This window comes from Corvus cornix, chromosome 7 (genome assembly GCF_000738735.6).
Source record: "Corvus cornix cornix isolate S_Up_H32 chromosome 7, ASM73873v5, whole genome shotgun sequence".
Taxonomy (NCBI): Eukaryota; Metazoa; Chordata; class Aves; order Passeriformes; family Corvidae; genus Corvus; species Corvus cornix.
The window spans coordinates 25845637-25872971 of NC_046337.1; the positions used below are offsets into that span (position 1 = coordinate 25845637).

General features: G+C 38.2%; 1 protein-coding gene across 6 annotated transcripts in view; it reads left to right on the top strand.

The window, feature by feature from the left end:
- PARD3B (par-3 family cell polarity regulator beta) overlaps positions 1–27335 on the top strand; it is a 402302-nt gene that overhangs the window by 222745 nt on the left and 152222 nt on the right. For 4 of the 6 annotated variants that reach the window (XM_039554939.1, XM_039554936.1, XM_039554940.1 and 1 more), the window contains 2 exons: positions 7287–7307; positions 11064–11108. The exons of 1 other annotated variant lie outside the window; for it this stretch is intronic. In XM_039554939.1, the coding sequence (XP_039410873.1) occupies positions 7287–7307; positions 11064–11108 (66 nt within the window). The remainder of the gene's footprint in view (positions 1–7286; positions 7308–11063; positions 11109–27335) is intronic. One more of the 6 variants, XM_039554937.1, reaches the window with a different exon arrangement.

Here is a 27335-nt window from a genome sequence, read left to right on the forward strand (position 1 = left end):
ATCTTGCAGGGGGGTGAAGCAGAAAGTAAAAGGTTCTTTCAATACCAGGAAAGCATTTGCAGGTGGAAGATTGAAGTGTTACTGCAGCCGAAAACCAAGCCAGGCTTTAATGAGGGTTCAAGAAAGCTTGTTAAGTCTCAAAAAAACCCAGATAAGGTTTTCTTTTTCATTTTGCTTCTTCTTGGCCACACTCAGTCTTTATCTGTTTGTTTTGGTTTTATTTCAAATTCCAGTGTTGATGGGGAAACTTTGAGGACTGCCATTAGGATATCTTTAACAGTAGATTTGTGTGCTTTGTTGGATCAGGTTTTGTACACCATTAATAGAAAGCAATTAATTTCATATATATATTCAAGGTGGATTTTTGTTACCTTGCAGGTTATTTTTCCCCTGAAATGTTCCAGACTGGTCTTAGGCTTTGTACTGTTGATTTTTATTGTCATCTTAACAGGATATTTTGATGTAACGTTAAGTGTGTGTACTCCTCTAATGGCATGTAAGGAAAGCCAGACAGTTACTAATGCATGGAATGCATAAGAATGGATATGATTAATTTAAGAAAGGTCTTAAGGCAGAATTATAACACTACTGCATGACCAGGCCAGAAATAAGTCGTTTTCATCTTCTGTTCCACTGTTTTAATGAAGAGTAATGTATTGGGTACTTTTTTAAGAATGAAAGTGCTCTCAAAAAATGGTTGAATTTACAGACTTGAGTCAAAACATAAATTATACGTAGTCTACTAGAAAAATGGATGTTCAGCTTTACTGAGTCATCTTTTAGAAAGGTTTGCTTCCAGCTCCCACAGAACTCCCAAGAAAGAATGCTCATAAGCACCCAGTGTAGAGTTAGGCAGTGGGAGTGTGCATGAGAGCATATTCAGAGCTGCCAGGTAACTCATACTTCAAATTCTATACACAATCTGCTCTTGACACCCAAAAGCAATCCTTTGAGAATATATACGAGTCGCTAAATGATGGTGGCTAAAAACTAAAATACAATTGGATACAAAAATAAAATAAAAATGGGATACAAATACATCTTTTAGGTTGTTCAAAAATTGTTGTCTGTAGAAGTTACTGTTGAAAATGCCACTTGTGTTATAAAAGTAAAAAATAAAAAGGGTGATAACCAGTCTGATTGGGTATGTGAAGGTAAATCTACTACTTGAGACAGTCATGTAAGGAACTGGAGGGACTATGAAAGATCTGCACTATATTGTTTTATAAATAACAATAGATGAAGTAAAATTCCTTGCACATAGCTTGGCAAATAATGAAACTGGGGAAGATGAAAGCTAGGGCCTTTTACAGTCTTCCTCTAGCAAGCAGTGAAGTACCATGTTTGGCTTCCCACCTTTTGAAAGATTTTAAGCAGAAACTACTGTCTGGAAGAGGAAACGGAACAGAAACATGAAAATCTCAAGTGAAGTAACTGCAATATACAGTGCTTCAATTACAAATAAAATCCCAAGAGTTTGGTATACAAAAATGTTCTTCCAAATAGAACATTCATATAATACACATTCCAGGATGGATTTTTGGGAAAACAAAGTTATTTCTTAGGGTTTTTTGCTTGCTTCTTACTTAACTGCAGTCATGACCAGTAGTAACTTCTCATCCCAAGATGCAGCTGTGTACCCATTACTGATTTCAGTGCACTGTTTCCTGAAAAAAAAAGGAAAGAGGGAAGTCATCTTTCAGCTAATTTGGTAGCAGAGGGGAGATGTCCTTTCTTTGAAATGTTCTAAGCCCTATTTTTCCAGGAGTCATGGGATGCTGTCCACTTACTACTTTTCTTTTGTTCTCAAGTTCTGTCAGTCCCTTTAAAAACAAATCTAACATGATGAATGGAAGAAAACAGAGAATTGGAGTCCAGGAGGGGAGCTCTGAGGCCTTAGAACACGTGATTTAGATGCAGTTTCTTTCTTTTTAAACCAATTGTCTCTGAATCATGTGTCTCTACAGATCTGTGAAATCACTCAGAGACTGGGTCGAGAGACCCAGAATGACAATCACAGATTCAGTAGGCAACAGAACTGGTCTAATACAGGGCATAAATGTGAAATCTGTACTGCCACTCACTTAGGAAATATTCTACTTCACCTTGAAATGTGTATAATGCATCCAGTGCCTAATTATGAGGTTACAAAGGCAGGGATTGCTAAATGACATCCCCATCTGAAGGATCATCGAAGATGGGTAAGAGAACATTTTAAACAGAAGAAAATCCAGATGTTATTATGGATTGTGAATCTTACATGAAAAGAGTAAATTCATTAAATTAGGGAGCTAGTGAAATTGCATAGTAAGGATCTTCCTGGCTTTGATGAGGCCTGATGTATATACAAGGCAAATCTGTTAAGTAAAGACTAGTTTATAATTACACAGGTTCACAGTGGAAACCCATTGAACACTGATGTTTATCTTTTCAGTTTTATATATATTTAGGCCCAGAAACCTTTGAGTGTTTAATCTGCTTTTCATTCATTTTTCATTCATACCTATTTACAAAATAATAATTGCTATAAATTAATATCCTCAGTGAATAATGTGAGGTAATAAGGATGGGTGAAAAAGTTTCAGTACTGCTAACATGTTGCATCAATTTGTTGTTGTCACTCTCCAGAGCAAACCCTGCAGTGAAAGGAACTTGGCATATCCAGCTGTAGGTTACTTGCCAGTGGGGCAGCTGGAGTTTATTGACACTTGATGCATGACTAAATTGTTGGTTGGGCAGCTGGGCAGGAGCAGAGGGCATGAACTACTGCCACCTGGTTATTTAGGCTGTCATGCCGTGAGTCCTATGCACTGACACAAGTCTTAATTGCCAAATTCACAGATAGCATGAACCCAAAAGTAGCATTGCCTGAAGTTGGTGTACTTCAAGAACTCATTTTCTTTCCAGATGAGTTAGTTTTTGCTTGAACCTACTTTAAAAAATAAAATAAAAATCAATGGCATGTGTCATTGAGTTACTGTTGTAGAAATTAAGGAAAAAAAAGAAAAAGGCACATCCAGTGGTAATGATATTTTTTTTGGTTTTGCAGATACGAGCAGAACTTGCCTCATATGTGCAGATGTCCTTATGCAGAGTGTGTGGGGGCAGGGTGACTGGTTCCCTGTTTTAGTATCCATCATTTCCTCAGTGATCAAATGCTTCTCAAAATTTACAGCTTCATTCAGTGTAATAGGCTACAGATTAGTTCCATGTCAGCTATAAGTCTTAATGTTCTTCCCTGCTGCTATGTTGAGATACTGACAGCACTTTCTGGATCACTGGCAGAGTTCATATCCTGAGTCTTACGGTATATATTTCTTTGCCTTGCCTACTTTTATTTTGAACAGGTGGTGATAAAAAGATCACAGGCCCCTGTTTTCTTCTGCTGATCCTGGCACCTGACACATCCTCTCAGTTGAATTTTTTTTTTTGTTCTTCAGCCATGGTCACCCATATGTTAGCAAAGCAAAGATTCCCCCTTATAACTGCGACTTCAAGAATTTGTGCAGGGCCAAAGTCTGACTTCGTGCTAACCAGAGTTGCACTGCATGCCAAGCTTGGACTTGTGCTTAGAGCACAGTGTTAAAAATAATCAAAACAAAATGAAAAAGGTGGAAATAAATGTTGTGTTTTCCCTTCCCACTGAACTGGAACACTTCTTTTGAAACTTAACAGCAGATTAAAAATTAAGAAATCAGTGGCTTCTAAATAAGTCATTGGAAGGATGATTTTCCCTTTCCTTTAACAACCTTCTATATACACACATTTTCACTTACATTACCACAGTTCTCTAGAGAAGAATTTCTATCTAATATTTTGTCAGAATCCATTTTCAATAGTGTTTGTTTTTTTAATGATATTAAAAAGGTAATTTTTGTAATGTTAATGTGAAATTGTTTTTTAATGTTTTATTGGAAGGTGTAAATCAGCGTGCTCTATGAAAACGAAAGGAAAGAAGGTGTCTTATCTCCAACACCCTCACTTTCCATAGATCTTTATGCATGGGAGTGGTTTAGGCTGTGCATAAATGTACTGTAAAAACTACAGCCATGGGAATTGTATGCAAACACATGAAAGTGTGGCTTGTTTTAACCTGAAGCAACGTGAAATTGAATCATATGAATATATAGCAATTCTGTTGTGTATCAATTCAGGCGAAGTACTGTGTGGATTTTTATTTGAGGATGTTGCTTTAATAACCCATGACCACTATCCCAAGGTGCTGCTTAATTCCCTCTTCTTTTCTCCATCAAAGGCAAAACCCCATAAATTTTAACTGATTAAGCTCTATAGCCTGAAGAAATGGATATGTCCTTTACTTGATTTTAAATGTGAGTGAAATATTGTTTGCTGAAACATCATTAGACATACTTGGAGTCCCTTAACCTTGGGGCACATTTATTAAAATATTGGCCAACTTATTTATTTAGGAATAATTAGCAAGTAAATGTGCAAGGTATAAGGTATGGAGTATTCTGCAAGGAAGCTAGTATTTAACTAAATGCTAATTTCTTTGTCAGTGAAGGGATGCATTCGATTACAGTTCATACTTCTAAAACGCCTCAAAATAAAGGGAAACCTGTGTCCCATATCCAGAAGGATGTGGAAAATGCAATCAAGATGCTATTAGCTGCTTCATGGTTTGCTCTGAAGCAGATTATTGTTACTCTGAGTGTAATTTCTGTAAACTGAAATAAATATCTCAAAACATAGCCAAATGAGGACCAGACAGAGCTAATGAAGATTGCTCTTTCAAGCAATGTTTGGATTCAGATACAATTGAGAGAATGCATTTGGGAAGTCCCTAGTGAGAGTTGTGGTATTAGTGGGACAAAAAGTAGTTTGGTATTTTATAGTCATTGTTTTGTTAACCATGTCATATGTATGCAATACATTTATTTGGTTGCTTTGAGTTGAAACCAATTTCAGAACTGGATTTAGGAGCTAGTTAGGGTTGTTAGAGCATTAATGAGGAATTGGAGAAGCCAGATCAGAATTCTAAGAATCTTTTCAATGTTACTGGCTTATAACAGTAATTTAACAAATCATCTTTGGAAGAGAGGCTTTTCAAAAACAAAAATGTTACGGGTTTAGGAAAAACTATATTGCTTATGGCTGTGATTGTCTTTGGTATCAAGGGCTAAAAGATATTTTAACAATATTCTAACATCATGAGTTGCTTTCTAGTACTGTCAGATTAGATGTACATTTTCTGAGGGTACTCTGCAGAATCAGTTTTTACAAATGACCACAATGCAGTTTTCATAGTTTAAATGACTTTCAAATTTCTGTTTGTAAGATCTATAAGTCAGGAATGAAACAAAATCATTTCTTAAGTGATAGGGACACTGTTAAATGAATTGAAATAAGACTGAAATTAGGTTTTTTCTGTTTGTGAAGAGAGGCTTTTAACAAGGCTAATTTTGTTGTTCAGTTTTACACCAAATCTGCACTGATGCAGTTGACGGGATGGTGAGTTGTGGCATAAAGGCAGAAGTGGGCAGATGAGAATATCAACTTTCTGGACTGGTTTTGTAGAAATCATCTTAAGACACAAGGAAGTTTGTTGTGGAGCAGACTGAGAGCATCGTGTGAGCTGTGATGGTGACACAGCTGAGAACTTAGTAACACATGCTTGAGGTGGTTTTTTTAGGCTGCTTTAGTGTTAAGTTTGAGTGGATCTGTTAATGCAGTTAGATTATGAAAGTGTTGGGGGAGAAAACAGCAATTAAGTTAATGTATAGCTACTATAAGAAAGAAGGTAAAGATGATAATGAAGTAACTTTTAAGAACACTGGTATAAATATATGTTGTCTAAACTTTGTCTTAAATCTGTTCCCTATCAATGCTTTCAATCAGTGAATGACAGATTACATTAGGAACTTGTAGTTTAACCCTAGGAATTTGGAAGAAGTGTTAATGACATGCGGAAGACGTGCAGCGGGGGAGTTTTAGCCTAGTATGGTTTCTCTGGAACAGAGGTGAGAGGGGATTAGAAAAGACAACAAAAGTGTAAAAGAAGCCGTGATGGCCTCAATTAACAGTGTAATCTTCAAGAACGAGTAGTTATGGCACTACAAGAAAGTGAAGAAATTTGTATCATGCCGGCTGGGAAATTGTAAAACAATGGTTTTTTTCTGCCGGGAGAAAAACTTCCATTTAAACTTAAATGTGCCCAGTGGACAGCCTCAACTGTACTGCTGGTTCTTCAACAAGCAGTAGTAATAGTAAATGCAAGCTTAAGCACTTTCATTCCCATGTGCTGACACACAAGATGTATCCCTTGGGGATCTTCTCCGAACACAATTGAATCGAAGTATTAAATCAGTTCTAACAAAATTGTTCTGAAAAATCTAATTAGAGAAAACCTTGTACAGGAGAGAAAAAGAATCCAGAATCTCGGTTTGGGTGTGATTTATTCCTGCCTTTGAATGTGCTGAACAGGGTATCCCAAATATTGTGTTAGATGCCATTTTGGAAAAGGCTTACCCTTTTTTTTTTTTTTTTCCCTTGGCCCTTGTGCAAGCCTTTTGGTAGTCTCAGAGCTTTTCAACACTGAACAGAAAGCTATTAAGGACTCCTAAACCTTCATGAGTGAGTAGTTGGTGGATATCTGGGTGACCCCAGAATAAAAGCCCTTATATGAAGGACAGGTGAGGAGAGGGAATTACTGAAGGAAAATATTTTAAGACAGTGCAAGTTTGCCCTTTCTGATACACACATTTTATTGCTACTGTGGATTTTAGCCTGTGGTATTTGTATGCAGCACTTCAGGGCAAACCTAGAACAGAAATCAGCATTTTCTAAGTGGTGGTTGTGAGACAACAATTGACACCACTTCTCTGAGTGATTTATGCCGCTCCTCGATGGGGAAACGCTTCACCCAGAAAATAAAACTGGCAGGAGAATTATGTCCTTGGCACTATCACTGACTAAAATTAATGGATGATGCACTGTCTTCATTATGATGAAAAGGCTGGGTAAGGATACCAGGAAAAAACAGTGACCCATTTGAGGCTTTGCTTTCTTATCATGTGTTTTTACCATAGAAACTGATGGCTTCTGAAAAGTATAGAAGCATTATTTATATATGTAGTTCGGGAATACAGCCCTTATGGATTGATTCATGTACAGTGAGAAATTTTATATTTGGCTTCCTGTTAACTAAAAAAGGTATTTGTTAGGAAATTTGTTTTTTAGGAAATTCTTTTGTGTTTCAGTATCTTGTATTATTATTCCTCATTAATTGTAATTTTAATCCTTGTTTGCTTCTTTTCTGAGCACAGAACTGCAGCTGGTCTTCAAAGGTACGTGTCAGTTTGTCCAGCAGAAACACATGTGACTTTTGCATGTTTAGAAGATTTTTTTAGTAGCTCTTGGTCAATGTGCAAAACTGATCCTTCACAAAAGAGTCCCTTAAGCAGCACCCTGTATCTTGTGAACGGTAGTAACTCTTTGGTTTGGGGAAAAGTAATGTAATGGTTCAGCAATTGAACTGGGCAGAAGGAGGGAAATTGGTTATCATGACTGGCAGCAGAATTGATTTGTGCTTCTCTAAACCGCAGTTTGGAACTAGATTGTTTACCTGTGTGTAAGCCTGGACTGTATTTGAGGCAAACTTTGAGAGGTACAGAAGGTGGTTGTGTGCTAAACGATTGGAAGTCACGCAATTCAAATGGCTACCTTGAGTAGGGCACAGAAATGGCAGTCAAAACATGTACGTGGAAGGACATGAAGGCACGTTGGGTGCTTTTACTGTTGCTAAACAATACTATTTATTTTCTTGAAGCAAAACAGCACTCCAGAATATCACCGTAGGAAATACTAAAAAATTCTGATCATTCATGGCATAGAGAGATGGGGTTTCTTACCCTCTCTAGTGGTTGTTGGCGTAGTTTAAAAAAAAGTGACAGTTGTTTGCTATCAGCTGGACAGATTTGTTTGGTTTGGTAATATTCCATCTTGCATAATCTGTGGTCTTTCTAGGCCTCCAAATGTCCATGTTTTTATTAAGTAGCTGTAGAACTTCTTTCATTTTTATTTCAGCAATTACTTTGAGTAGTGACGGTGAATGCATAACTGGTTTCTGTGGTGAAAATGTGGTTCCTAAATAATAGATGTTACTTTAAAAGAGCTGGCATGATTTCTACGGACAAACATTAATAACTTCATGAACTAACAATCCCTGGGGTTCCAGGGACCTTTCAAAATGTGAAGTATTTGTTTGAGTCACAAATTAAGGAGAAGTGTCTTCTTGTTAGTGAATCTATTTATTCTCTTGTATGAACCTTTTTTTTTTTTTTTTTGAGATTTTTCTTTGCTGTCCCCAAATTAGGTGGTTTTGGGGTTTTTTGAGATGTTATGCATTTAATAATTCTGGCTCAAGAATATACAGTAATTCTAGTGTCTTCATAAAAAGTTACTTGTGCATTCCCAAGTATGATCTTTTTGAGCTGAAATATTTCAGTTATTTGCAAAGTAATTACTATTTGATGTTAAAATAATTAGAATTCTTTTTACTTGAGTTCTAAGAGTAGATGGTATTTTTTCCTTGTTTAAAATCTTTCAGGTGATTTTCTACAAAGACAGGCTAACACTAGTAGAATCTTAGAAAATAAATTTCCTCTTAGTTCTTGTCTTTTTTCAAAGGCCAAGGACTAGAGAGAGACTATTTTTGTCATAACTGAATGTTTGTATCAATTTTGAACAACGTGCAAAGAAGTGTTTTCAAATGGTGTTTTGTGTAACAGGATGTCCAGTGTACTTCCTAAATGAAATCTTTAGTTTTCAACCTTGGCATACAAAGTATTTATCTTCTGTTAGCCTTTTTCTTTTATTCCTTTTTTTTTTTTTTCTGTTGTCTTCTCCTTGTTTCCAGGGGAAACAAGGGAAGGAATAGGATTCTTTTCCAGTGGTCTTTTCTGTGCTACTCCTGTTCAGTCTAATGAAAGATGGCCAGCCTAGAAGGCCCTGCCTAAGCGTAATAACCCATGAAATGAAAACTACCCTGTGGAGGTGCACACGTATTTTGCTCAAACTTTGATATAGAACTTTAATATTTGCATTTCCCAGTTTTTGTGCATGTATGTGCTTAAACTCATAATGCTAACCTTGTATTTTGGTAAGATTATTTTTCATTTTTTAATCATTTTATTCTTCCTTTTTTCCCTCCAGTATTAAAATCTAATTTTTGTGTGTGAAGCTGGTGTGTAAAGTATGATTATGTTAAATGGATTTATCCCTTTTAATAATATAAAACTTAGTTTCAGGCAAACCTAGTCATCAGCATAGTTTTAAAAAAAATACTATGAACCTTGGGTTTTGTCTTTTTTCTAAAGTTCCTATGTACTGTAACATTACCTGCTTTAAGTAATTATCATACATTATACTGGTTGCCATTAGTGACTGCTGTAATTAAGGTTGTGAATCAGTTTCCATTATAATCCCTTGTTTTCACACAATCATAACTTGTCAGAGCACTGATCTTTAGGACCAAAGTTTTCCATGGTTGTTTTGCTTAGAGAGAAATTTGAGGGGAGGGAGGAGGAAGATGAGTTTGAACTATCCTTATAGTAAATCCTAAATCCTTGTCCAGTCATTTTGCGTTATAGGATCAAACTGCATAGCAAGGAGTTCAATAGTTATCATTTCTAGGGACTAGAAAAAAGTTGAAAGGTCAAAGAGCGCAGAACTTCCTTGAGTTTTGTTTGCACTTCTAATTTTTACTAGTCCCACTGCCGTTTTGTTTAGCAGAATCGCTACATAATGCTGCAAACAGAATTAGTCTTACCTTATTAGCACTGTCATCCCACAAAAACTCTACACTATGTCAGTTTGCTGATAATCAGGTGACAATTAGATCACGGAAGTAGAGAAGAGATACAGTGGTCATTTGTGGATTCATGACTCCAGTTGTGAATCCCAGTCCTGAATCTTGATTTTTGAGGATAAAAGCTTCCCTAAATGTCAAGTGGGGAGGCAATATAAGAAAATATTTACTGTGATTATTTTCCCAGTAGTAACTCCCAAGTGTCAGTAACTACTGTACTGCTCTTTCCTGGGTAGAAAATAGCAGGTTCTTGTATCATTACAGATAACCCTCTATGTAAACTTTTTACAGTGACCGCTATACAGAGCTTGTTTAAGTTTGCATTTATGGAATTTTTGGTATGACTTGACAATTTATTTTATCATATAAAGAGATTATGTTTTAAGGCGAGCTATAAGGGAGTGCTTGGGCAGGCAGAGTTGAAGGATAAGCTTTCAACCCTCACATTCATTTCCTGTTCTTGTTTTATCATCCCTAACATTACATTTACCACCATTTCTTTGCATAGAATTCGTTTTAAGAAATAGTGATTGGTTCTTCCCCTCAGCCCTCCAGGAGAGTATTTTAATTAGTTTCTTGAGATATGTGATGATAAACTGAAGTTACTGAACAGAACTTCCAATTCCTGTTACATTCAGAATTTGCTCCTCCACTACTGTCTGCAAACTGTTGCTACTGCAAACAACTTCCTTTATAAGATGATGTGAAATACTCCAAAATTACAATTTATAGACAAAATATAACATACAAAACATGCATAAGCCTTCAAAAGATCAGTGTTTGGGAGACCTTATTATCTGCAGAGGTCCTGTGAGGCAGTGAGATGTCTTGCAGATGGGAAGGTTTCCACATCTGGATTCTTTTTACAATTGAGGTCTTTGATCTGAAAATGTTACAACTCTCCTATGCCCTGTGATTTGTCTGGCAAGATGAGTTATTTACAAGTGCAATTGCTCTTCTGACAACTCAGTTTTGAGTGTGTAAGTGCTGAGGTCCTGATCTGTAACCCACAAGGACTGCTGGTAGTCCTTTTATTGGTTTCAGAGGGCTTTGATTCAGATATTTGGACTTTGAAGCACCCCATGGGGATTAGGTAAAGAAAGGCTTTTTTTTTTTCATATTATTATAATTTAAAGATTCATGATGCTGTGTCTGAAATAATATGACAGTGTTTCAAAGGCTTGTGAATTTAAATAAGTTTCTGATCTTTGTGTCTTTTCTTTTATTTCTCCAGTGGCAGATGAAAGCAAAGTTGGTTCGTTGGCCGGACACAAATCGGGTAAGCTGTCCTCCTATTTTGGAGAAAAAGTCAGCAACTTAAAAGTAGCATGGGCAGTAAATGAAATCAGCTTCCAGAAACTGTGGTGATGAAGAGGCCAATTGAGGCATTACTTTGTATGCACTGACTCCAAGTTGAATGATGATGAATTAGGGATTGCTCTTAACCAGGTAGTGTATGTTGCCAAGTCATTCTCAGGAAGAGTTGTAACTTTATTTTTCAGTACAGGTGTTGTAAATTGAAGAAAATGCACTTTCAAATAAGTGGAAGTGCAGTGTCTCTTATGGAGTGTAGAGACTTAAACAATACACACTTTGAGAAGTACAAGTGTTTCTTTGCTTTCTCTTCTTGCTCTGAGTTGCCCTTCCATTACCAGGAATATGGAAGACAACACTAAAAAAATTCTACAGAGTAAAAAAAAGTGTTACAGCTTTTCCTTTCATTGTGCAGGAGAAATAATTTGGTTTTTCTTAAACTTTTCAGGTGATAATAATAAAAGAAAATTAGCCCATAGTGCTGTAATTACTGTACCTGCTTACTAAATAAGTTCACCAACCATGCCATGGTATTGTACAGCTTGCAGCTGTTGTATTAAAAAAACTTCCAAGGCTATGTCACGTAAGATTGTAATTTTTCATGAGCTGTGGGTAAGCTGACATGAGAAACCTTAAACTTCCTAGAAAACTTTAGTTATTCGGCAATCTCTTCTGATGTTAGAACATCCTGAAGTTTCAGGCTGCCCCTTTGTAGCACATTGTACATGCCTTTTTCCACTCTATTGATAGATCTAAGAGGCTGAATTCATGTAAAGGAAGGTCAGCTGTGAGATTCCTGATTGTTCATGGTATTCCTTCTCTCTACAAGTGGGTGTCCTCCTTTAGTTCTCTGGTGTGGATTTTCCTTATCTGAAGACTTTTTCCTGAACTTAGTAGACAAATTCTTTTTAAATTTTTTTGGCATCTTTCCTAAGCCTGTGAAGTTCTTGGATTCTCTTTCTGAATCAGGGAATAGTTCGTATGTCTTGTAATATTATCACTCCTGGGAAGAAAAACAGTTCTTCCAGCTTTCTCTTTTGGGAATGTGAAAGCTTCAAAGAAATGATCTTGTCAACTTGAAGAAGCTGGGGGTGTTGCCCTTGGACTTTTCCCTGTTCAGAAAAATTACTACAAACATTGCAACATCATGCAGTTTACCAAAGATCAATGGAATTTGCTGCTATCAAAGAATATTGGAGGGGTGAGATTATAACTCTTTGGCAATCAATTGTTGTAGGTACATTAAGCTTTATAATGTAATTTTTAGTAGCATTTGATATTTCTTCTGCGCACTTCTGCAGATTCTTGAAAACTGACTTTGAAAAGTTTTCTGTTTGAAGACACCTACAAATTTTATATGAACATGTAGACCCATGTTTATTGAACTTTGGCTTGTTTGCTTTACTTATTCCTCACAGATCTCTTACATATACCTAAGATCTTCCTTCATAAACTAAAATCAGTGGCCAGCAGATCACCCAAGGAATAGGCACAAAGATTCCTCAAGTTGTTTCTTTTTTTTTTCCCTTTTAGGAATAAAAGAATCTAGCTAACTTCTGAGAGGGTTGGTGTGTAAATTATTTTTGTTGGTCCTATCCACTTTACTGTTCAAATACCATTGGAAAACATTTCTCCTGCTCGCTATGTTCCATTTCCTAATGCTTCATAAAGAGAAATCAAGCTGAAATTTTGGTTTCCTCATATTTCCATTCATATATTTAATTTAAAGGTCTGTTCAAGAACGCAGTGTTCTTTTTCTCTGGTCCCTTTTTACTCTATGCTTTCTAGAATTATATGTCATATGTGCAATTTTCTGGCATTCAGTCACACCACAGAACTCCTGTTTTAACATCATTCATTGTGCTGCCTTCCTATAGGGACCTTAAGAATGTTAAAAAGGAGACATTGCAGCTTCTTGTGCTGCAAGCAAAACACAGTTATTTTCTCATTACAAAATGAAGAGTTTCCATCCTATTCTAGACTTCAGGAAACTAAATGTATTTCTCTACAGAATTAATTATCACCTACTCACAATCAATGCAATTATCCTATCTCTCCTTCACTTGTTCTATAGAATACGCAGCAGAGTAATTCTCTCTAGGGGAATATCCTTTCTGTTTCTTCTGGGGCAATGGCTCTTCAGTTTAGTCTCAGCCTTTGGTACAGTTACTTTATCCCTCACATATTACATGTTACTGAGCAGCAGCAGCAGGAGTTAGAGGCGTGCATTCATTTCAAAAAGCGTGAAAACAATTCTCCGTAAGACTCAGGAATTAGAAGGATCTGTAGCTCTAGCCCCATCTGTCTCTTTGTATATTGCACTCAGAAGCAGTAGCTCCTTTCCCCCCACCCTCCTTAAAAAGTAGATTTGATTTTTAGAGGTATGTCTAGATACATCCTGAGCTTGTAAGCATGTTCTGTGGGAAGATGGCTGGAGCTTTGTTCCACATGTGTATGTGACCCTCATAGAAACCCCCCTGTGAATTCTGGTTCTCAAACCTGGCCTGTCCTTGATCTGGCTGGATGGAAAACCCCTGCTGTGGTTACAGGTGTTCTTAGTGTTGAAAATGTTTTCCACAATGCCATCACCAAAAGCAGTGAAGTGCTGTATTGATGCCTCCTTGTCCTTTTCTGGAAAAAAACCAGATTTCAGACTGTGTGTGTGTAAGACAACTTCTCTGAATCCTCTAAGGAAGAATTTGTCCTCTGTAACCTTCCTGTGTGCTCAGCAATGGTATGCCAATACCAATGATGAGAATGAGAAGCAGACAAGCGGTGCCTCTGTTGTAAAGCAGAGAAGATCCTTAAAAATTCACAAAGATGAAAAATCAGCAAGCTTTAGCTTAGTTTTTCATAAACTCCTAGCTTCTTCTAAAAGCAGTTCTAGGGCAGTTAAGAGAATATCTTTATAAAGAAGGGCAAGACTTGCATATTGAGTACTGAAAATGAGTACTGAATTTTTTGCAGCTATTTTAATTTTTTTTCTAAAATTCTTTTTTGTGTTCTGATTTACTGCTTAGAACACTTTTAGTATGTATTGACTGTCTGCTGAGGTCCCTGCTGACACAGCTCTTTCAGATGATGCAGTGCTGGAGAAAAGCTGATGAGTCTTTCTTTATGAGCTCTGACATATTAATTAGCAAAATGGTCAAAAAAGCTTTCCTATTTTTATTTTAATGTCACTAGACCATGCTTTTGGCTGGGGTTGTGTTTCAAGACAGTTCTGAGACAAGATGAGTAAGATCCTATTTTCTTGCTGGCTGCTATGTGAGGAGCATGTGACTGGGCTATGGCTTAGTACCAGCAAGGCTGAGTGATAGGGGGGTAGCTCTGTTACCAAGCTGAATTTGAATTAATGCTATGTGTTTAAACCACAACATATGGCAAGAGATAGGGTTAGGATCTGAGTAGGAAAAGGCCCATTGGGATAGTTGGAAGGATGCTTCTGGTCAAGCTCTGTCCCTTAATGTTAATTTTGCTGGCAGTGCAGTTCCCATGTGGCTGTTCAGCCTGTAGGTAAGGTTAGTGTTCTGGAAAAGAAGGTCTGGAGAGGCAGCTGTGCAGCTAAACCCTGCAAGGCAGGCTATCCTGGGACCTGAGTGCCATCACAGCTGTACTGCTTCGTGTGTGGGTGACTGAGTTGTGGTTAAACTGCAATTCAGATGAAAAGTGGAGATAGTTCGGAATAATTTAGGTTAAAGGTCTTGGTGTATCTCTGCATCCTTTAATGGCAGGATGTATTCTGCATTAAGGACATTTTTCTGAGGTTTTGTAAAGGCTAAGTGTGAGCTATTGGAACACCAGAAAAATCCTGTGGTTTTTGCATAGTTCTGTAGCACAAGAGGCTTCCTTTTAATCAAGGATTCTGGTGGGGGTTAATAGTGGATTTAGGAAAGACTACGGAAAGCTTGGTGCATGCTGCCGGGCTTGTTTAAGACTGCTGTCGTTGTAATAAGTTTGATTTGCAGGTAACACAATTATGTCGAAGAGGTGGATAGGGAAGTGCTGTTCTCCTCTCCTTATGCCTGATCTTATAATTTTATTAAATAAGCCTTCTTGCTGCTGTAGATGTCATTAAAGCTCAGCTTTTCAAAGGGAGCATTGGGTTTAGTACTGGGTTCATAAGGATTTATATAGTAACCAGGTCCACAGTAGAAAAGACTCATGTAAATGACTGAGCTGCCTGGCATACGCAATGAAGTGTCTGTCCAAACAAGGGCCTTGCCACTAACTGAAAGCATCTAGCATATGGAATCTGACCCTTCCCTTTGCATTTCTGAGAGGGAAAAAAAGGTCGATTTGAAATTTTTTTATTCTCTTTGAGAATAAGTGTAATACTTGGCTGCTTCAATCATTCTTGTAAATGTGAAGAGGACTTGTGTACTTCACAGTCTGCAGTATACCTCAGCAATACCATTGTAGCCTGACCTATGTGTCTTGGCTTGGATACTGGATATAAGCAGTGTCATGTCACTGGAAACTGTGCAATGTGATTTTTCCCTTCGTTCAGCCCGTGTGATGCTCGGTGCCATTTCAGTGTGACTGGCTCAAAAACTGAGCAAGTACCTTTCTATGATGCTTCAGTTCACTCTGTTACCCACAACTCGTGGCTCTGTAAGCTTTGAATAATTAAACTGTGGATTATGTTTGATGTTTTATTGTGGAGCATATTTTGCAAGTTTTTTTGCTCTTTCCCTGTTACATTCACTTGGACATCTCTCTTTTAATGATTATATTCTTGTGGTAGTAGTGTTGTTATTATCAACATTATTATCATTATCAACTTTGATTATGCTTCTCCAAGCAAAGTGTTCCTTTGAACTTATGGTTCCAAATAAGTTGTCATCTGAGAATATGTATCAGTTCATGCAACTGAGAAGCAAAAAAAAAAAAGCTCCTTTTTTCCTGCAGGTCACTTGTGGAGTGAATGTTTTCTCCTTTATTTATGTCTGGCAAAGTATAAAGGCAAGGATGTTACATGAATCTATTATATTGTTGGGGTTTAAAACTGTTTCTAGTCCAAAAATTAAAACACTCAGCTTTCGTTGAATCTCTGACTGCTGTGGTTTTTTGCTTTTCCTCAAACACAATTTGTCTAGTGAACCTAGGAGGATGCATTAACTTCCGTAATACTCGATGCCAATATGGCTTTGCTACCCTTTTTTAATGGACTTTATTTTTTATTTTTTAGCATGTATAATAGTGTTACATATTATATGTTGTTGTAACTATCTTCATTGATTAGAGCTGGGAGGGAATGGCGAGGCTTGATTAACACTGCTAGTTGCACAAAAACTGTATATATTTGTGCATGAGAAGTTTGCTTTTTCACTGACTCTGGAAAAGGAGGGCTGAACACTTACCAGTTCTGTGCTTCAAACCATTATTCTAAATTAACAGAACTTTCTGTATTGTTACATTTTAGTGAAAAGCAGTTTTTAAGTTAAAATCTCTTCTGAATGTCAGGCTGGAGGTCTTTACAGTCCCCCATGCATGCCAGGTCAGTGTGGCTGATAAACAGCTCTCAGATAACGTAGTTACATGGTTCTCCTCTGTGGAAGGAAACAAGCGCTCATTTTTACTCTTGAGAAGAATCATTTTATGCTCCCAGTAACTCACCAGCTGTAACTATTCCTTTGACAGCTTTTTTTCCATTTTTTTTTTTTGGTTTTTTTAAGACTTTATTAGCTGTGTGATGATGATTTGTTGTGACCCCTTTTTTGTTAGGTCCTGAGAAAGTCATCTGTAGATAAAAATCCCTCACTTGAGGGTGATGGTTGATGCTATGATGTTGATCTAAAAGCTTGCTGCTGCCGAATAAAGCAGTCTTGGGCACCATGCCTCCTATCTGCAGCTGCCTGGTTTCCATTACTACTTTATTCCAGTCCCACAGCTTAGCTGGTGAGATGGTTAAGAGAGCTAAACCAGCCAAAAATTAAAACAAGAAAGACAAAAATGAATAGTACTGAGATTATCTCCTTGAACCACTCATTTGAGAGACAAGCTTGCACACTAGTAGAAGGGAAGCTCAGCAAGTGGATGGATGTGAGAACTGTGAGGCAGCTGTCTACTAAATCACCCTACCTACTATGTCAAACTATATCTTTATTAAATTCAAATGCCAGACTTGCACTGATGGTTTGTTTTGTTTCTATTTTTTTAACATTTTTTTACTTACCATGAATAAAACCATTTTTTCAGTGGCAGGACCAGGGAATAAAAAGTGGCAGTAAACCTCTGCAAACTGAACAAAAGCATCCCTGCTGTCTCATCCTTAGGTTGTAAGAATCTTTTCTAAAATCACTTATTCACTTTGATTTTATGAATGCTTTGTGTTCTGTGACTCTTAGTGTGCTTTGTATTAAGATACAGCAGAGCAGTGCCCATTGGTCTTTCTTTGAATTACAGTTATTAAAGTGAATAGATCTGATCTGCTGAGAACAATAACAAGTTTGCAGGAGGAACCTGTTTCCCTCCATGTTCTTGTGCGGGATTTAAGATCTAGAGCAAAACTGAATTTAGACCAACAGCAGTGCAGATGCAAATTCAAGGGTCTATAATTGAGTTTTTATAAAACAGCACATTGACTGAGTATTTTCCTGTTATCCTATGATAGGTTTGTATTCATAAAGGCCGAGCTACGTGTTTCTGCCTCCCTTCTCTCTATGCCAGCATTATTATTCCTATAATTCCATTATGAGCTGTTGTGGGAAGCTAACCTAGCAGAAAAATAATTCTACAAGAAAGAATAGTATTCTTCTGGTTTAGTCCAGGGAGCAAGAAAGAGGAGGTTCAGGAGAAGAGAAGAATGACTTTGTAACTGACATTTTTTGATCCAGGGATCAGCCTAAGCTGAAGAAAGTTGACTGGGGTGGAGGGGGTAGGCAGACACATCTGAGGTAGAAAGTGTGGATGAAAGAAGATTTGTGGATCTTCAGAGATGTCTTTGTGCTGAAAGAAAGGAAGTGGAGGAGCAAATTTAAGTCTCTTTTATTGTCCTGAGCACTAAACTAAAAGTGAGTTTCTGAGAGGTTTGCTTAATGGCCAGTGAAAGTTGGTTTTGTGTATTTTTGACTGTGTGATGTTACTTGTTCTTAATGTACTATGATTGTCTCTTAGTTTTGTTCGGGCTGCTGTGCTCTGGGTCTGGTCCTGTCCTAAGGGTGAGAGAAGGTTGAGCAGTGCTTGAAAGCAGCTGCATCTGACAAGCAAGGAGAGAGAAGCTTTCGTAAGGGCCAGATGGAGTGAACATGCAGCTCAGACAGAAAGAACAGTTTTCTTTAAGAACCACAGGGACGGGGTAGGGTTTCTTTCAATCCAGCTGATCACAGAAAGCTGCTGAACCAGAGAACAAATGACCCTGTAAAAGCCTAAGCTAAGCAGAAACATTTATTTCACTCTGTCTCACACAGAAAATGATAATTTTCTGTGCTATGAAAGTGTAGTAAACCATCCCTGGCTTCAACAGCAAAGCCCTTTTCATGTTCTCACTTTAAGAATAAAAGTGCATGTACATCTACTGAGGAAGCCTTAAACAACTTGGACTTGTCTATGAAGGAAGCTTGTGTCCTGAAAGTGGACCAAAGTAAGATATTTCAATTTGACAAGCATGAAATAAAACTTAAAAGTTCCTGCTGGTAGGAATTTTAGAGAATACTCCTGTGAATGCATAGGTAGGGAACTGCCTGCTAAAGCTGCGACATTAGTTTATTAGAGCAAGATGCTGAAGAGGGATTCTGCGTGTGAGGAGTGCCTTATTTTTAAATGTGGGTAAACTCTGAGTGCCTGACAGAAAGAACAGCCTTTTCCCAGAGAAGAAGGCCTGATCTGGCAGATATCCAAACTACAGTCTTTGAGAATAAACAACAGTGAAAGATTTGCTTCTTTTTGATCACATCTCAGTAATATGGGAATTATGCGTTACCTAGTATGAATCGTTGGCATGCAGAGATTGCAAACCCACAGCCTTTTTCCCTTGGGGAATATTCTTTGCTCTAGGAGCAGAGAAAGGGATAGGAACTTTGTTTAGTGTGACTTGGGAAATTTCAAGCTCAGCAGTTCCCCAGTGTTACAGCTCCTTTACGATACAGAAGTGGTAGAAGTGATTAGGAAGAAAAGTCCAACACACAGGTATTTTTTCCAGCCATGCATTAATACTAATTCTGCCTCCCCCCCCCACCCCTTTCATTTCCTGTAGTGATTCTGGGCATATTGTTGTATTAACTGAGGCTTGGAGGTGGGTTTGATGTTCACATTCCATACTTGCCACTTCTCCCCTAGGTCAGTATTGCTGAATATTGCTCTGTGTAGAATTCAGTGAAGCAGGTCAAGAGAGCATTAAAATCCCCAGAATGTTTAAGTAGTATAAAATGAAAAGAAGTGTAGACTTTTAATAGTTGTGATGAATGCATCCACTTAACACAAGGCCTGCTGATATTTGAAGTGAGCGGTCATCTGTCTGTGGTAAATGCGGTGTGTGCCAGCCTGTGGTGGGCTGGAGGAGCGATGTGCCTGCAGAGCTCTGTGGCTCTTGTGCACTGAAATTCTCTCTCTAGGAAATGGTGCGGTGCTGGCAGGAGTTACGGGCTGTGGGCTGTTTGGGGCATGCATTCTCTTCCTGAGACCTGGCAACACTTCCCACTGTGACTGTCTGTGCTGAGCCTGCCACCTTTCTTGTCTTTGCTGAAAGTTTCTGCTATGAGTTGGAGCTTCCTACTGCCTTGTATTCCAGGTTGTTTCTGACTCATACGAGCATAGGAGAGCTTGTAAATATGTGGATGTGTCTAGAGGAGTGCAGAAATAAAGCTTTCTGTGTTAGTGCAGAATTTCACACAGGATAATAGATGCTGCAGTTCTGTGGAAGTGGTCATTAGCACCTGACATCTTGGTATCTTGGAATCCTGGAATATCACATGCAGAAAGAATTGTTACTAAATTTTAAGTGATTGGAGATGGCAAAAGCCCAAGAAAACTGGCATTAGGCCTAAGCAAAGGTTAAGAAACAGTGTATTTGAAATTTGAAGAATGTAAATAAATCAGTGCTTTTTATTGAAACTGTGAAGATTCAAAGTAAGGCACAGCAGCCAGCAAAGCAAGTTTAATGTTTAAAATCCTAGGGGCCTCTTGCTGTATGTTGATCTTTAAAGTAGAGAGCTTCTCTGGTGATGGTGCCTGAACAGATGGCTCATGACTGATAGTAAGCTGGTTTTCATCATGGAACTCCTTCCTTGGCCCTAAGAAGAAAGCTGAGAACAACAAGTGAATCCATCGTGTCTCCTGCCTTTTTAGGGCTCTTTAAGGCTCTCAGTCATCAGTCCTTTAGTTGACAGCCACATTGCATCCATTTCAGAAAGCAAAACGAATTCCCTCGGTCTGTGTCTTCTGTAATTGAGGAGAAAGTGATGATGTGATTCTAACACCCCTGCGTAGCATTTACCACCCTCTGCAGCTAGAACTGGAGTCACAGCCTTCCTGTCAGTCTTTTTTCTGACTATTGGTTTCGTGTTCCTTCAAGCAATACCTGTGATGAATGATCTGCAGATATTCAGGAAAGACCTTCAGAGTATTAGGTGCTGAGAGCTGGCTGTGATCAGTGTTGGCAGCTACTGTGATTCTTTTAGTTGCTTGTTGTGACCAAAGAGACCAGCAGCCATGGCTGAATGCCTCATTTTATTAATCCTTTCCCTCCAGGAGCTGTTTTTTTGCTGGGCATAATATTCAGTGCTGGCAGTGGGTATCCTGAAGTCGCTGGTGCCAAGGAGTTAATGAATTTGGAAAACTTCCCAGATAATACATCTGGCCCTCTAACTTACATTTTGGAGCATGAAGTGTGAGATGTAGAAAGAAGAGCACTGAACTAAATGAGCTCCTGGCTGAAGAGAGGAAGGGTACACTTTTCTTTTTTTTAAACTAGTTGACTGAAAGTTAAAAATTGCATAGTCCCACAGAAGATTTAATTAATGTGGGTTTGTTTGGGGTTTTCATTTTACTTTTTTTTTTTAATTTTGTAATACTATGTATTTGCCAGTTGTATTATCTTCTGAGGCTTGAGTATAGACAGGGAAGCATTTTTAATTCTCCACTTTGAATGATTCTTCTCCTTCGTTTTTTATTTTGAAGTCCCATCATGTTGCCATGTCAATAAAAAGGATTTTGAAGGTAATTGATGTTTCTAGTCCAGCTCACTTCTGGAATAGTATCTTGTGCAATGTTTGCTTCCTATAACATTGGAAATAAGCCTTTATTATATAAAATGGGTTGCTGGCACTATTTATTAATACACATTTTTGTGTAATAAAAGCTGTGCAGTGCAATATGGTTCAGAAATTAGCTTTGAAGAAAAGAATTACATTGCTATTTGTATATCTCATAAACCAGCATTATTTTTAGTGGGTCTCTCAATACAGCAATGCTACTTAGCACTTACATACACAGCACTCCAAAAGTACCCAGGATATCATCCCTAATTAAGTGTCCTGCTAAGCCTAAGAGCAGAGCAGGAGAGTTTTTCTGTACATAGCAGTGACAACCCAAGTGGAAAGCATTTTTAGAAGAGTAGAAGGCACTTCCTTGAGTTACCGTCGACTATCAGCAGGTACTTTCCCTTTACCTCTGGCAGTGACACCATGCTGCCCTTTCAAAATATATCTCCTCTTGTGTTTACCCATTTTTCTGCCTGATGTCTTAATAGATGAAATTTTTCGTTTGCTTTAATTTAGTCTTGCATGGGGTGATGTAGTTTCTGATGGTTTTGGTTTGACCTACAGGAAATAAGTATAATGATTGGTACCTTCTCTGTGAAGGCACAGAAGAGCCCTATTGACATGAGAGCAAACTTACTTACGTTTGCTTGGGTTTTTTTAAAGACATTAAAATGCAGTTCCTTCCCTCCACACCCCCCAGTGTGACATCTATACTGAAGCTGATCTATATCTGATTCCTGCTCTTTTTGATTATTCACCTCTGGTTGCGAAAATTCTTTCCTTAATCCTTCCCCCATCTTCAAGTTGGTTAACTTATCTAAAAGCAACCTTTGTGGACTGAATATCTGTCTGTGAGGAGAGCACATCTGTGACCTAAAAGGTTCACCTGCAGATTCTCAAGGACCAGGGGAACATGCAGGGCATAATCAAGTCCCAGGAACTGTTGCTGCACAGCATTTTTCAGTAGACTTTCTCCTGTTCTAGAGTTGCTCAGTTCACAGACTGAAGGGAGTAGGAAGGGACCATTCTGTCCAGTGTGACCCGTGGGCTCGGGGCAAAGCAGGGAATTCCATGGAGAGAGGCAGACTTTAGTTCTACAGTTTGCCCAATTTAAAAATGCTCGTTTCCTTAGAGCCATAATAGCGGCAAGACCCTGACTCTGCTGCACTGACAGCTTAAATAGGGATTTTGTTCCTTCCAGTGCTGGGGTGAGGACCTGGCAAACCGAGGGATGAACAGAACTAGAACTCAGCACTAGAAGTTTGCATCCATTACTGAAGGGCGACTGCGCTTACAAAGCTTGCAAATAAAAACCTCTGTTACCTTGCTATGGCAGTTTTCAAGTGTTTCTGTGCAGAAGGACCAGACTAGAGGATCTGGCATTGATTTGTTTGAGTCTTTCACGTAATTACAATTTTTGTTGCTATCTGCAGTTGGCATAAATTCCTGTGTTCAAAAAAGGAGCTGTATTTTTGGTTGCCAGTTGTAATGCTGCAGTTGACAAACATAGATGTTATAAAAGAGAAATTCAATATAATATAGTTAATCAGATGCCTCTTTTTTTATTGCTTTATAATCTTCTCAGATGCCTAATTCTGAAAGCAAAATGACAAAATTGTTCGATCAAAGCTTCTGGAGTTTAATTCCTTTTTAAGAAATAGTACAGTAGTTTAATTTTAAAGACACAAAAAAAATGAGCATTACATGCAGGACTAAATTTTGTCAGCAGTTGCATGGAATAACTGACTGCTTATGACTGACATGTACATCACAAAAAAACTACAAAGAATAATTCTCAGTCAGAGTTTATACTAAAAGAGCAAACACATTAAAGAGAAAAGATACAGGTGAAAACTATTTCTTGCAGTCATTCTTTTTCTGCCATTCTGTAAGAAATATGGATAATTCATTAAGTCTCAGAAAAATCCCTTTGCTCTCCTTCACTCAGGTTTGCTTTTCCTTTCTCTTTTTATGTACAGAGTATGGGTGTAGTGTGCGGTAGTCACTATGTTATCACCTGTTAAGTGTCATGCGTGACACATCCCATTACAGATTCTAGGAAACCGAAGGTGTTTGAAGTAAAACTTTCCATTCAAGTGTCAATTGAAGCGTGGGTTTTATTTGCTTTTTTTTTTGACAGAGATTGTTCTTTTACTGTCTCTTAAAATAACTCCAATATTTGTTTTTGTTTAGGAGAGGAAAAGATAAGAATATATAGCTAGAGGCTGGGAAGATAGCAAGCTACTGGGGGAGGTGGTGAGGAGCTAGAAAAGGATGCTGGGAATGGTGGGGGAAAGGGAGATTGGGCATGTCAGTAGGTGAGAAGGTGCAGTGTGGAAAAGGGTGACTTAACAGAGAGAGGGGGAGACCAGCTTGTGTTGATCTAGGACAGTGGAATTGGAAACAGAGTGGGAAAGAAAAGGGTGGCAACCAGCTGTGCAGTAAAGAAAACTGCTTTTTAAAGTACAAACAAAACCAGCCAAACAGCAAAACCCCACAAAAACAAAACAACCAAAAAAAAGTGACAACCAAAAAAACCCCACCAACTTCCCACATGTAGAAAACTCTATATAAAATCTCTATTAATTAGAAGAATATAAATTTGAAGGCTTAAGGTGACTGAAGTAGACAGCTCTAGCTGTAAGGATGTCTGCAAAGGCAACTCAGACCCTTTCTGTGAGTGCTGGTGGTGTGAGAGTGTTTAATCAAACCCTAACACCTCCCAAAGACATTACTGTCAGCACAAGAGGGATCTGGTTCAGGGCAAAGAAGGCTGTTGTATAGGGCCCAGCCCTCACCTCATTTGTTGTGGAAGGTGAAAGGTGTGTAGCTTTTGGTTTATTCTGCCTGGGGCCAGGGTGATGATAGTAGTGTAGATGCTCTTAAGGAAAAAGAATCATAATTTCTGTTTTCTAGTCTTTCAATGTTGCTCAAACCATTCTAGCTCTGCCTGTACCCCAGAATTGCTGGGGGCCAGAAGGTATCTTTCACCACACTCAGTGAAATGTTTTCTGGTGCCTCGCAGAGGTGCTGGGCGTATTCGGGCTGTGACCAAAGTCAGTCGCGATAGTGCTGTGAGCCCAGGACATGCTGCTTGTCATGTGTTCAGAAGAGGGTGTGGAGGGCAAGGGAATCAAGCCTTGAGAATTTTAAGATGGGAACCTGAATCTTCATCCTCCTGTTTCAGTTCCTTGTCGCTGAGACACAGGTTGTGCATGTTTGTCTTAAAATGACGTCATTAGTGTTTATTGAAAAACCCTTGCTACTAAGGCTTTGAGAAAGAGGCACGAAGGCTTTTTACTGCTGATGTCAGATATCAACGTGTGCTCAGTACAAAGGGAGCAGGGGAATTGCTCTACATGTGGAAGAAAATATTAGATCCCTCCTGAAAGAAAGGAACTAGAGTTTTGTAAATAAAATTGTCATGATATATTTGGGACATAAAATGAAAGTCTATTAGAATGTGCACACAGATAGAGAGAGAGAAATTGGACACCTCTGCTGTGGCATTTTTCAAGCCTAAGCGCTTTACTTTGCAATTTTAATAGTACTCCTTTAAGGTCATTTTTTGTATATAATTTTAATACGTAGTCTGTTGCTTTAACTACTTTCATTAAATTTTTATGAGCCTTTTCAGAAAATCAGATGGGAAAATGCAAATAAATTATGCATTTTATTTAGTATGTAGTAGATACAGTATTACTGTATGTATAAACAAATAAAAATGTTTATTAATATAACAAGCACTATGTTGAAAGATCGTGCTGTAGTCTATAAACCACACAGGCTATAAAGAATCACTTTGAGTTTAAGTAGCTAGTTCCAGACCGAACCTCTGGATTTGGAACAATACAGAGTGATAGTATAAAAAGATTCATTATCTTAGGTATTATATTAAAAAGGGGGGTGGCTGGGGGGGCGGTCATGAATTATGAGGCACAAGATTGAAGCTGAAAACCTTAAAACATTCATTTTCTGAGAGCAAGTACTTAATATTTTATAAAACCCCACAGACTCTCTGGTTGCTTAGTTTTGCCTTTTCTATCCTTCTTCCCCTCCTGGCAGAGCTCACCAGTAGTCTTAAAATTCTGACCTGAGCACTCACCAGTCAGCACAGTGCTGTGTGTCAGTCAGCGATTAGCTTACCTGTCTTTTTACTGCTCCTTCACCCTGTGAGATGCCAAAGCAACAGAGAAAGTATGTGTAGGTAGTGAATCGTATCAATGTTAAGTGATGTGGGTATATACTTGATTTCTTCAGGTCAAAATAATGTGCTCATTTAACTTCTGTTCGATGAGAAAATCCCAGCACCATAGGAGAAAACTTCCTAGCACCACTTGTGCAGATCAACACAACTTTGTTTTCATGCCAGTTTGGGGGTTTTTTTTAGGGGAGTTTTGGGGAAGTTCTGACATTCGTCTGTATGTGTTGTACTTCACATCAACTCTAGATAGAGGAATCTTCTCACCTAGAGTAAAAAATGGTAAAACGATCAAAATATAGAGCGAACTTCGCCCTTGTTTGTTTGAGCAGTTTCACACCTCACAGGTAGTTCTGCTCGTTTCAGTGTTCCTCAGGCCTCAGTGATAATGTGTCTGCAACAAGAGCTCCTTTCAGACCTGTATGACTTGGCATTAAAAGCTCCGCCTCTGTCTTTCTTTGATCTTGTTACAGTAAATACTTTATGATTCAAATTGAAAGAAGGAAACTTAGCCATTTTTAAGGAAGTTTTCATAGCTAAAGAAGCAGAAACAATAACTCTTCAAGTTTAATGATGAGTGACGTTTACAGCTCATGAAGAGTCTTCACTTCCACTGTAATTTGCATTAGCAGAACAGAGTGCCTGTTTTAGTAGTGATTTTTAGAAAAGGGAAGCCAGGAATAACTGCTGTAGTAAATAGCAACAATTAATGAGAGGGCAAACAATACTAGAATGACTAATACTGAAATATACTTTTGCAAGTTGAGCTTTCATTTGTAAGTGTAAAGTGCTTGTAACCTTTGGTAAGGAATTGTCCTTAAACTTCAAATAGAATTTCTTAGTGCCTTCAAATAAATCAATCGCCTTGTAGTTTTCAGTTAAGCAATTTAATTGCTTAATCAGACTAAGAACCTAGTGATTAAAATTTAACAGTCATGTGGTATCAGGCAATATCAATATTAGTTCTTACTCAGGGTAGCTGGTTTAGATCAAACTGAATGAAATAGAAGGCATGTTAGCAATATGCTTGAGCATGCAGGAATGTCATATAAGTCTTCTCCAGAGTTACGGGTACAGACATTGAAGAGTGACATAGCAATAAGACTGTATTAAAGCTGCCACAAAACACCAACTCTCAGTTCTTAACAAAAGAATCAGAGAGCTTCTGTGCTAGAACAGCTTTGAGGGTTGTTGGATTTTTTAATTATCTACGTTGAAAAAAATTAACCCATTCTGTGAAGAGCATCTATGCAAGGAGGGACCATTCTTTCAGAACTGACTTGAAATAAAGAAATAGCAAAAACAGTTTGAGAACATAATGAAATGCTGTGCAGAGATCTATAGTCTTGCCATTCAAAAGCGCACCAGTGTTGCAGGAATATGGGTAGTCTTGATCAGAAGTTATCGGAGGTGCTGAATACTAATTCTCTTTTGAGTTGGTATAATACCAAGTGCAGTGAGATTTTTGGCCCATGGTTCTGTGTGTTCTGTGCAGGCAATGAGGAATTGATAGGAACAGGAAGCAGCAGCATGTTTTTTGGGGGGAAGGGGAGGTTGTTACTGTTCTGGACAGCTTTCATCTGTAACACATCCCAGAAAGTTAACAAGTGGTCATGCTGGATCAGACAAAAAGTCTGCATGGCCTGTGTCCTCTTTCTGATAGTATCAAATACTAATGCCTCATGAGAAATGCAGAGATATGACAAGTTTGTCTTACTTTTCTCCAAGAGCTCTCCCCACCTTCGGATACTCAGGGACTTAAGGACTGAAGGCAAGAATAGCTTCTATT